Source organism: Adiantum capillus-veneris, chromosome 2 (genome assembly GCF_014529385.1).
Source record: "Adiantum capillus-veneris isolate H3 chromosome 2, ASM1452938v2, whole genome shotgun sequence".
Classification (NCBI taxonomy): domain Eukaryota; kingdom Viridiplantae; phylum Streptophyta; class Polypodiopsida; order Polypodiales; family Pteridaceae; genus Adiantum; species Adiantum capillus-veneris.
Window position 1 is genome coordinate 51,433,230 of NC_140932.1, and position 11,315 is coordinate 51,444,544.

General features: G+C 43.6%; 2 protein-coding genes and 1 pseudogene across 2 annotated transcripts; 2 read left to right on the forward strand and 1 right to left on the reverse strand.

The window, feature by feature from the left end:
- Window positions 1-231: 231 nt before the first annotated feature.
- Window positions 232-2,040, forward strand: LOC147462772 (uncharacterized). The gene has a single exon (XM_086485450.1). It carries the CDS (start codon window positions 1,134-1,136, stop codon window positions 2,034-2,036), a length of 903 nt encoding a protein of 300 aa, XP_086341576.1. The 5' UTR covers window positions 232-1,133; the 3' UTR covers window positions 2,037-2,040.
- A 9-nt stretch (window positions 2,041-2,049) lies between these two features.
- Window positions 2,050-4,761, reverse strand: LOC147462773 (uncharacterized). Its single transcript, XM_086485461.1, has 2 exons — window positions 3,147-4,761; window positions 2,050-3,061 (listed from the first exon to the last, which is right to left on the reverse strand). Exon 1 carries the CDS (start codon window positions 3,760-3,762, stop codon window positions 3,289-3,291), a length of 474 nt encoding a protein of 157 aa, XP_086341587.1. The 5' UTR covers window positions 3,763-4,761; the 3' UTR covers window positions 2,050-3,061; window positions 3,147-3,288.
- On the forward strand, window positions 3,821-5,482 carry LOC147462774 (uncharacterized; annotated as a pseudogene).
- Window positions 5,483-11,315: the final 5,833 nt, after the last annotated feature.

The window sequence follows — 11,315 nt, forward strand, 5'->3', positions numbered from 1 at the left end:
TTACGTTGCCATGATTCTGATTGGCTAATCGCAAGCAAAAAACAGCCATCATTTGATATACTTACAACCACAAATAGCTTGTAGATGTGCGAGTGCGTTCGCTCTGCTCCACGAGGAATGCTTAGCATTGTCGCGTAGCTCTTGCCGAGCCTAGCATGGTGTTGTTGGATCTTCAATGTGATGAAAGAGCAGGGAGTTGCATCAGGATGAAGGCTCACGCTCTCTCTTCCTCTCTCACACACAGGCAACGGCAGCTTAAAGCTTGATTATAATAAAATTTCTCCTTACAAAATGACCTAGGTACCTTATATACTAAGGCTACCATAGGTTAAATGTAAAATAGAGTTCAAAGGGTAAAATGGCTTTGTATGTACAAGGTGGAAGTGCCATTGCATCCCTGCTTCTACAACTAGACTAACTACTCATTACAAATGATGTTTTAACCATAATCCGTAGCATTTTGTAACTCTTAGAAATAAGGCTTTGTTGAGTTATATTGTGCTATTGACCCACGGTCAACACTTCCCCCCTTCGAGGTCATGTCGTCCGTAACATAACTTGGTTTAATGTCGATGTGGTCTTTGTTGTTGCTTTGCTGATGCAAAGAAAGTATAGGCTGTAGCCTTTGTACGAGTTCGTCTTGTTCGTCATCAATTATGATTTTCCTGAATCATGTGAGGACTATGTACATCAAATTGGACTCCTTTGTTCTTGCATCAAGGTGATCAAAGTCGCATTTGCCATTGTTAGCTTTTTTGTGATGTGTAAATCATTATACTACTTCTACTTGATACATGACTTAATTAAAGTCCGGCAAACTCCACTTAATTTCCCAAGTTAGTAACTTGCATCAAAAGGCCCTTATCCGACATCATTCTCGCGATAGATGACCATTGATGAGCTATCATTGTCCATTTGTCTCCAAAATTCATATACATGATGTACAGGGTAGCTAGGCGATGGAAAGGGGGGAAAAGGAAAACCACCAGCTCACTTGGTGAATGCCTCTCTATAGCCCAGTGATTTGATAGCACCCCTATCCCATATTTAACACACACTTTGATACACAATCTACAATCTACTATTGAACTTGCTCACTTGAACATCCCCGACTACACACCCAATCACCCAAAATGCAAGCATCCTCATCACAAAGAAAGCATCTCGATGCCCTCCAACACCTTGAGATCATTGATCGACCAACCTCGAGCTTTCCTACTAGCCTTCATCCTCAAAGTAAATACCACAAATGCAAGCATCCTCATCACAAAGAAAGCATCTCGATGCCCTCCACGACCTTGAGATCATTGATCGACCAACCTCAAGCTTTCCTACTAGCCTTCATCCTCAAAGTAAATACCACAATCATATATAGAACACAGCAATTGACATACCCACACAATCACGAGAACAAAAAAGAACATGATAACATTTGCACAAATAGCAATCCAACTCGACTAGTCTCAAAAGTATTCAATGATGGAGTTATGCAGAAATCACCCTCCTTTAGTGTAGGATCCGACGAACCCTTCTCCTTGCTCACGGAAGCCCGAACATCCTCAACCACTCGCAGCTCTGCTTGTGATTGCTCACGGCCTTGCTCACCTCAAGGCATCCCCCTCTGCAGCCCGCTCCTTTCTCTGCCTTCAAGCAGCCCCCTTCTCTCTCGCCAAGCCTGGCTAGGCTTCAACAAGTCCCCCCTTTCTGCTTACGGGTTCATCCCCTCCAACCAGGCGGCCTACCTCTCAACTGCAGCCCCAGTGGCCCGCTTCAGTCATCCCGTGGGCTCCTGCTCCCCGCATGATGTCATCACCCTGCCACCTCCTAGCAACCCTACCTTCCCATCTCCAGGCGGCTCTCGGCCCCTCTGTCGTATGCAGCCCCCTTCCACAGCCTTCAAACGGCCACCCTCCTTCTGCAACGTTCCCTTACTGACCCCCTTTGCTGCCATCGACCGGCTGTCATGCCCCTGGCGGCCCCCTCTGCAGCCCATTGGCGGCTCCTCCTCCTCTCCACACGGCAGCGCCCCGCCTTGAGGTTGCAACCTCCTCCTCCTCATGCATGGCCCAAGTGGCGCCCTTCTCTTCAGCTCTACTCACCAGATGGCGCCTTCCACCTCGTTGCCAAAACGGTCCTCCTCTCCTGTCCACGAGCTGCAGTCGACCACCCTTCATTCTTTTTTTCAAAGTTTTTTTTAGCTAAAACAATTCTCTAGTTTGGCCTTGTTACACACGCCAGCTACTGTCGAAGGTCAAAAACCTTCACCACATTGCAAAGCACATGCTTAATTCCTTGACGTTCCCTTTAAAGGGTTGCCGCGGATGAAGCTTTGTCAAAAAGAGCATTTCCCACGCCGATAACCGTTTGGCCGCAACCTGATATTACTCGTTCTACACAAGGGATCTCATATGAAAAAGCATCTCACCGAGAGTGGCATGACTCCCATGACCGTTGACAAACTAGAGCCACCACACTATGGCTCATTCCGAGAGAGATATCCAGCAATCTTCACTACCTTTTAGCATCCCGACCAATATGGTGGAAATCCATCCTTGCCCTGTTCAATATCACATGTGACATACATATTAACTTACGACTTGTTGAACCATGCTTCGTGCAGCTGCTTCAAAGTACCACCATCAACCTGTTGATTTCCACACACCTGCTATTGGCTTCTCCCTGGGTTGACATTTTCTTGGTGTACCATCATTGCCCACCCCCTCGTTGAGCATTCATGCTCAACCATATCATTATTTAGGTAAAATAGTACTGCATAGAGAGAATGATATAACATAGATATATAGACTACATAAGGAATAGTGGCTATATAGAGATAGAGATAGAGATAGAGAGAAAAGCATCTGCTATTGCATCACCAGCCAGGATCAAATGGAAAGCGCAAGGCTTCCCTAACTATGATGCAAACTCCGCCGGGATTAAATACATGGCATTGAGCACAGCCATGCGTCCCTAGTACATGCATAATCAACCTTTTTCCTGCACCTGTAAACCCAAGAACAAGCCTCTCTTGCAGCTTGGCATAGCATCCATCTTCAATTCCCTGTATCCATATGCCGGCTTCATGTTCAAAACAAGCTTGTATACCAACTGTGAAGAATTTCCACCTTACATCATGATTTTCTCACCTGTTAGAGAGCTCTCCATAGCATAATCCTCTTCAAAAAATCCTGGCAACGGATGCAAAGATACCTATAGAGCAACCTTCAACACCATATGTATCCATAGCATCACATAAAATAGTAAGACCCTGCCATTTGCCTCCACTTGCTACATAGCCAAGGAAACTTGTTTGCCTTGCAAACCTGTATCCAAACCTTCTAAACATGGCTCCAAAACCATCTTTTCATACTCAAGAACATGACCTGCTAGAGCTTCAACCTGCTCTTCAAACACCTCATCACCTGCAAGGTTGGTGTCAGCTTCCTCATTGAATGGAGCCTCATGCTCATAGGCTGCACCTGTATCAATTTCCATAGAGTCATCTGTCGAAGCTAACTCTCCACGGCCACACGCAAACTCTGAAACTTCACCGTGCACCTCAACATGCTCACTAAGGCAAGGTTGCCCCACCCCATGCATAGACAAATCACTTCGACATACCTCTATTTTTTCTCCTAGCTCTTGCAAGTCATCCTCAGAAACCTGCTCTTCAATCAAACTGGATGCACAATCAAACCATACCTCTTCCTCCAATAGGGACTCACCATCACACGACATTTGATAGGGTTGCTCAACTGGCATTGACTCACGAATACCTTGTTAGGAAGCAATCAGTGGATCCTCAATCGGGCACCACAAGATGGAAAGGGGGAAAAAGGAAAACCACCAGCTCACTTGGTGAATGCCTCTCTATAGCCCAGTGATTTGACAGTACCCTTATCCCCTATTTAACACACACGTCGATACACAATCTGCAATCTACTATTGAACATGCTCACCTGAACATCCCCGACTACACACCCAATCACCCAAAATGCAAGCATCCTCATCACGAAGAAAGCATCTCGATGCCATCCAACACCTTGAGATCATTGATCCACCAACCTCAAGCTTTCCTACTAGCCTTCATCCCCAAAGTAAGTACCACAATCATATATAGAACACAGCAATTAGCAATTGACATACCCACACAATCACGAGAGCAAAAAAGAACATATAACATTTGCACAAATAGAAATTCAACTCGACTAGTGTAAAAAGTATTCAATGATGGAGTTATGTAGAAATCGCCCTCCTTTAGTGTAGGATGCGACGAGCCCTTCTCCTTGCTCACGGAAGCCCGAACATCCTCAACCACTCGCAGCTCTGCTTGTGATTACTCACGGCCTTGCTCACCTCAAGGCGGCCCCCTCTACAGCTCGCTCCTTTCTCTGCCTTCAAGCAGCCCCCTTCTCTCTCGCCAAGCCTGGCTAGGCTTCAACAAGCCCCCCCTTTCTTCTTACGGGTTCATCCCCTCCAACCAGGTGGCCTGCCTCTCAACTGCAGCCCTAGTGGCCCGCTTCAGTTATCCCATGGGCTCTTGCTCCCCGCATGATGTCATCACCCTGCCACCTCCTGGCAACCCTACCTTCCCATCTCCAGGCGGCCCTCAGCCTCTCTGCCGTATGCAGCCCCCTTCCACAGCCTTCAAACGGCCACCCTTCTCAGGTCGCCACCCTCCTTCTACAACATTCCCTTAGTGACCCCCTTTGCTGCCACCGACCGGCTGTCATGCCCTTGGCGACCCCCTCTGCAGCCCACTGGCGGCTCCTCCTCCTCTCCACACTGCAGCGCCCCCTCCTGTATAACGGGCTACCAGCCCTTCAACCAGTTGGCCTTGAGGTTGCAACCTCCTTCTCCTCATGCATGGCCCAAGTGGCGCCCTTCTCTTCAGCCTGTACTCACCAGATGGCGCCCTCCCCCTCGTTGCCAAAACGGTCCTCTCTCCTGTCCACGAGCTGCAGTCGACCACCCTTCATTCTTTTTTTCAAAATTTAAAAAATCTCTAGTTTGGCCTTGTTACACACGCCAGCAACCATCGAAGGTCGAAAACCTTCACCACATTGCAAAGCACATGCTTAATTCCTTGACGTCCCCTTTAAAGCATTGTTGTGGATGAAGCTTTGTCAAAAAGAGCATTTCCCACGCGGATAACCATTTGGCTGCAACCTGATATAACTCGTTCTGCACAAGGGATCTCATATAAAAAAGCATCTTACCGGGAGTGGCATTACTCCCATGACCATTGAGAAACTAGAGCCACCACACTATGGCTCGTTCCTAGAGAGATATCCAACAATCTTCACTACCTTTTAGCATCCCGACCAATATGGTGGAAATCCATCGTTGCCCTGTTCAATATCACATGTGACATACATATTAACTTACGACTTGTTGAACCATGCTTCGTGCAGCTGCTCCAAAGTACTGCCATCAACCTGTTGATTTCCACACACCTGCTATTGGCTTCTCCCTGGGTCAACATTTTCTTGGTGTACCAACGGCTATCATGGCTTCAAATTTTTTTAAAAATGCATCTTTGGCTAGGGGTTAGACTCTTTTTCTTTTTTAAACACCTTTAGCTTGTATTCTCTATTTGTAGCCTCTTGACTAAGTTTGTCTTGATTTTGACTTGTATTTGGCTTTCCAAGAAGCTAACTTTTTGGATTTCAGTCTCAAAAACTTTGACTAATGGGCATCGTTGGCACCTTCTAGCTACCAAACACATGTAGAACCAATAATGATGACCAGAATTTGGCTTGATCCCTGGTTGCTAGATATCTTTCACGAAAGATGATTGAATTTTCATTTTGGACCCTTTTGTGTTGTCAATATTGTTACTCCCTTTTGTTTGTTAGGCTTCATTAAGTCACAAACAAGATAGAAGATTTACAGTATAAATATCTACTTCCTGTATACGGCCTTGTAGTAGTCGCATGAAGTGTCTAACGGCAACTTTACACTTGATGGATGCTTTCGTTTAGTTAATCACCAACTTTCTTTGTCCTTGTAGTCCATCCCGGATTTTTATGAACATTCTCATTCATGTTTGGCCTCATGTTGTTGTCAAAGGTTGATCAGCGTTCTTTTCTTACCTCTGGGCATTACCCATTGTGCATATGGATTTTGAGACATGCTGCATGAAGTGTGGTCATTTTCTTGGACCTTCTTCTTTTTATACGGTGCGGCATCTCTTCAATCTTTTCTTCATCTGGATTATGGATTTTTTCCCTTGTTTTTCTCTCTTTTAAAAAAAAAACTCAAAAAAAAAACTAAATAAAACAAAAAAAAAACTTAAATTAAAAAAGCAAAATCAAGTTAATAGAATTCTAAACGCTATTGGATTCATGTCCCTAGGGGCACATATATGGCTTTTGTCCTCGTACTCCTCTTGTAATGATATTATGAGAGCATATACTTTGAATTTTGTCAAGAAATGTCACAATCAAACACAAAACTTCAATACAACTCACAAAACATTTCCCTCAAATATTCATATATTCAGTCCTCATTTAGAATGCCTCCCCCCCTCCTATTTGGAGTCCTCCTTGACGACAGGTATCGCCAAGGGTATGTGTTGTGCTTGGGCCATCGAAAATTGTGCCTATGTAGACCTTATAATGTAGCCCTATTATGCATACACAGTCAATGCATGGAAAAATTTATGTTGTGCAAGATGTGGGTATAAGCAATTTGCTTATTGGCATTTGATGGTTGGTGAGGCTTCCTATTCTAAGCAATGTGATGTTCTTTGAAGCTCATGTGCCATTTTGCTTGGTTGAAGGTTGTAGAGATTTTTTGAAGGCTTACTTATCCTTTTGTTGATGCTTCCTTGGGATCCATTTTAGCCTTGTGGTTGGTTGTTGTATTTGGCATTGTTCCTCAGAGTGGGTTATCTTCTAACTGTACTGTAACCGTAGGAGGAATTGAAAGAATTCAAGCGGCGGTGTAGTAACAGTAGTTTTATTGATTTCCTTTAGGACCCACTTCTTTGTGATTACTGGCTGTTTTGTTGATGCTGCTCGTTTGGGAACCCATACTTGTCCCTGCTTTCTTTGTGTTTGAAGAGACTTCTTAAGAATCCACCTTGTCTTTGTTTGAGGCTTCAACGGTCTTTGCTTCAGCTCTTGTATGCTTGGTTGGAAAAACGAGATTCAGACTTTGGGAGTTGACAATTTAACCATTTTGGAATCCAAATGAGCTCATGACCTCTTTCTCCTTGAGTCAAGTTTTTTGAACCCAAATCAGATTTGCAAAAGCTTGCAACTTTGGGATTTGCTTAGCCGTTCTTGCAAACTTTATCTGTTTTCCTTTTGGCATTGAATGTTGTGATTTTTCATCACAAATCTTGGTCTTCTTGATCCATACCTGCTTTTGGCTGAGCTGACTCTTTGGTATCCATATTTCACAAACTTTTTGGCCCTCATTTGTTTTTCGTTGCTTTTGGCCTTCCTTGGTTGTCACGGAAGCTACTAGTGATGGTGATGACCTGAGTTTCTAGTAACAAATTTCATAAAAATCATCACTATCATTTCTATCCTCAGCAAGGTTGAATTCTAGCACTTTCCCTTTGTTGGGGGGTCCATCGTTGCATAGCTCCAATGACCAACAAAATTATTAATCTGGAGGGATGAGCTACCAGTGAGCTTCTTGGCCTATGGAGGAGCTAAGCCACAATGGTTGGCCATCTCCACATCCACTTCTCTTCACCTCAAATCAACCCAATCACACACACTAACAATTACAAGACACGCACAACACTAATCCTGTTATGCAACACACAATCGCAAGCACACGCACATAGATCTATCAAGCACCACACTCCACTCAAACCTAAATGCCCACACAAGCAAAAGAGGTCAATCACACAAAATTAGAGAGGGATTAACCACTAATTAGTTACAATCTAGCTAATCAAAGCATCATAGGAAATCATAAGAAGCATGAGAGAAGCATAGTGAAAGAGAATTAAGCATTGATTAGTGTTAATCAAGTCATCACATGAGCAAGAAGAAGCTGAAGGACTCAATAGCCACACACCTCAAGAGCTCTCACCAAAGAGTGCTTTCAACAAATGAGCTTGAGAACCCTAATTTCTTTTACACACTGCCTTATATACCTAGAATAAAAATATGCAATGTCCGGGCTCCCAAGGCCCTTAGGGCTCCACCATTTACTAAATCTGTAACCTAGGCACACTACTGACCTGTTCTTTACAGCTTGAAACTCTCACTGAGCCCGTAACACCTTAAAAATATTACAATGGCTTGAAATAAATTGGGAATTTACAATACATGACCATTTTGGAAAAATGTGGAAAATGTGTAACTCCAATCTTTACTGCTTCTTCCTATTTATCTTCGATGTGCATCCGTAAGGCTCGGCCTTTAGCAGCTCCTGTTAACTGTTGTTGGATTTGTTGATGAGGTTCAATTTGCTGCGACATCTTGATTGGTCCGAATAGGTTTGATGTGAGAGATGATGCTGCATTTGTCTGTTGGAATAGCATAATGATGAGGTTGCTGTTTATTTATGAAAAATATGCACAAGGGAAGTAGAATAATGAGGTTCTAAATTAGGGTCTAATACCTGGATGACCAAAAGAAAAACACCCAGTGGAAAAAAAGTGCCTTTGGGATACACGCATTATTGGATTATTTGTTGATAGATACAGAAGTAAACAATGTGATATACGTGGACGTTTACTGGGCCGACGCCAATTTTCCAAGGTCAGCAACAAGTGATGGGGAGCATTGGGTAGTCACCAAGCCTCCTATTGCTTGGTGCTGACTCCACTGTTGCATGTAATGATTTTAACCCCAAGGTGAACACCAAGCGATGGGGAGTGTTGGGCAGTCCCCAAGCTTCCTATTCGCCCAGTATTGACTCCACTAAATGACTTGTCTTTCCGTTTTCAGTTATCATGCCCCAAGGTGTTGTCACTTGTAATGGCTTTAACATCAAGGTCAACACCAAGCGATAGGGAGCGTTGGGCAGTCCCCAAGCTTCCTATTTTCCCAGTATTGACTCCACTGAATGACTTGTCTTTCCATTGTCGGTTATCATGTCCCAAGGGGTTGTCGTGCTACAGCACGAAGCCTGGTTGCCCTGCAAAATACTGGAAAATAGCACATAGCAAGACATAAACGACTAAATCTACGTACCCGCCGACTCGCATAGCACATAACCACGACGTGCAAACAGACAGAGATAGAGAGAGTGATAGAATGAGAGAGCACGTGCAGACGCACCTCCTAGAGCGGACTGCTACGCCGGCATGGCAAGAGAGAAGATAAGAGAGGAGAGAAGAATGAGACGGACGTTGGGTGCAATCTCCCCCCATGCAAGAGTGAGCATTTTCCTCTTGCACGTATTTATTTATAGATTTCTTGAATGCCCAAAATGAGTACTGTAAGGTCTCTGACCCCAACCAAAAAGAGCACCCTTGTACCATGAAATGATCATAATGAAAAAAAAGTTACTATTTTTAGCAGTTTTCCGAATTCTATCAGTGCCATGATGTTTAGAATGTTATAACGCTTCGAAATGTGAATTAAAATAATTTTTGTGAAAATTTTCCAAATATAGTAAGTTTTTGGTCACCCGACCCGTCTAGTTTTGACCGTCTCAAAAATCTGCACCCGTACCCCAAATTTGAAAAAAATGCATTTTCGAACCCCAAGGGGGGCTGCTAAATATGGCAGGTACTCGGTCCAGTACTTCTTAGTTAGAGCTCCTTATAGAAATTTACGGCATACAAATCCGACTCGTATGACCCATTTTAGCCTAAAACCAATTTTTCATAAAATTGTCTGGGGAGGCACTAGGGGCCCGGGGCTGTGTGGGAACAGGTTCCAGGCCACTCCAGACCAGCTTTAGCAGCTAGGGGGTGCCCTTTGTCCTTGTGGGAGTCCTCGGAAAGTTGCCAAGCCAGTAACTAAGTCTCAGAGTCAGTTAACCAAGCCAACCTGACACTTGGTGGGTAGGGGAACTGGACTTGCCAATGCAGAGACTGAGTGCTCCTTCAGATGCAAATAGCAACCCAGATCGATTTTCAGCTTGAGGAGGCCTATTTAAAGGTGTGCTCACACACACACACACACACACACACAAGCTCACACATATACCCAGTGCACACACACACACCTACACACACCTTGGGGAGGTGTTGTCGGTACACACACCTTTTGAAGGAGAAGCAAGGAGGGAGGTGCTGTCGAATTCTCGCCTCAAGAAGTTCGATTAGATCAGAGAATCCAGAAGATTATCAGCCCTTAATCGCGGTAACCACGGTTTAATCAATGCCTTCTGTAAATTCTTTTCATTACCATCTAAATTCCTCGTCTATTATGCTTATTCCTAGTCGTAATTCTCTATAATTACTCTCTAATTTCTCCTTAACCATATTCTATTATGTAATCATCACACCATAGCTGAATTACCAGCCATCCATGATCTTTAATTAATGATTAGTACATGATTAATAGAATTTCTCTCTCTGGGTAGCATAGTAATTAACCAGGAAGCCGGTAATTGTGTAGACTGACGAGAATCACACTCTTTTATCACTCATTAATATTATAGCTGAATTAGATTCATTTCTCTTATGCATTAAGATATAATTAAGGTAAGATTAATCTGTCATTAAGTCTCTAAGAGGTGGTTTTTCTCACACCTATGCATGCGGTGATTCTGCACCCTCTAATTGCTATGAAAGAGATTAATCGTGCTTAATTCATCTCTCTGGTAATTCCATTAGTGAAATCCTATTATTCTTAATCATCTAAGGCGACTAAGTATCCTTAGGGCCGGTTCCCATAGGATTAAATATCATCCATAATCTAAATCTCTCATATAGGATGGATTATTTAATGTTGCTAATCTATCAATTGGTTGTTATGACGCTCACGGACTTTAGCTCTTTTCTCCAAGCTAATCATTTAAAGTAGTGAGTTTGAAATGGCCCTGGTTAAGAGGAATCGCTTTGGTGGAGCCCACGACCGCGAGGCAGGAACAAGCAATGTCAATGGAAAGGGAAAAGCTCCCATGGACGATCAAATACCGGCTATCTCACGGGCCATCGACGAACAATTGGAAGAGGTAGGTCAGAATTTCATTCAAGTTGTTTAATTTAACATTGTATACGTTTAGCTAGGAATGAACATATCCCCAAACATGTTAGAGAAATCCGACGGAAACCTCGGCAATTGAATTCATTTGTATATTAAAGTCTAAAGTAGGAAAGAAATGATTGACGGATATACTTTTTGCAATAGGAAAGAATGTCCTTTAGGGAAAATTTAGCTCGGCATGTT

Bases quoted from the DNA above. Each gene is read 5' to 3' on its own strand.
- LOC147462773 (XM_086485461.1), bottom strand. From the start codon at position 3,762: ATGCCAGTTGAGCAACCCTATCAAATGTCGTGTGATGGTGAGTCCCTA.
- LOC147462772 (XM_086485450.1), top strand. From the start codon at position 1,134: ATGCAAGCATCCTCATCACAAAGAAAGCATCTCGATGCCCTCCAACAC.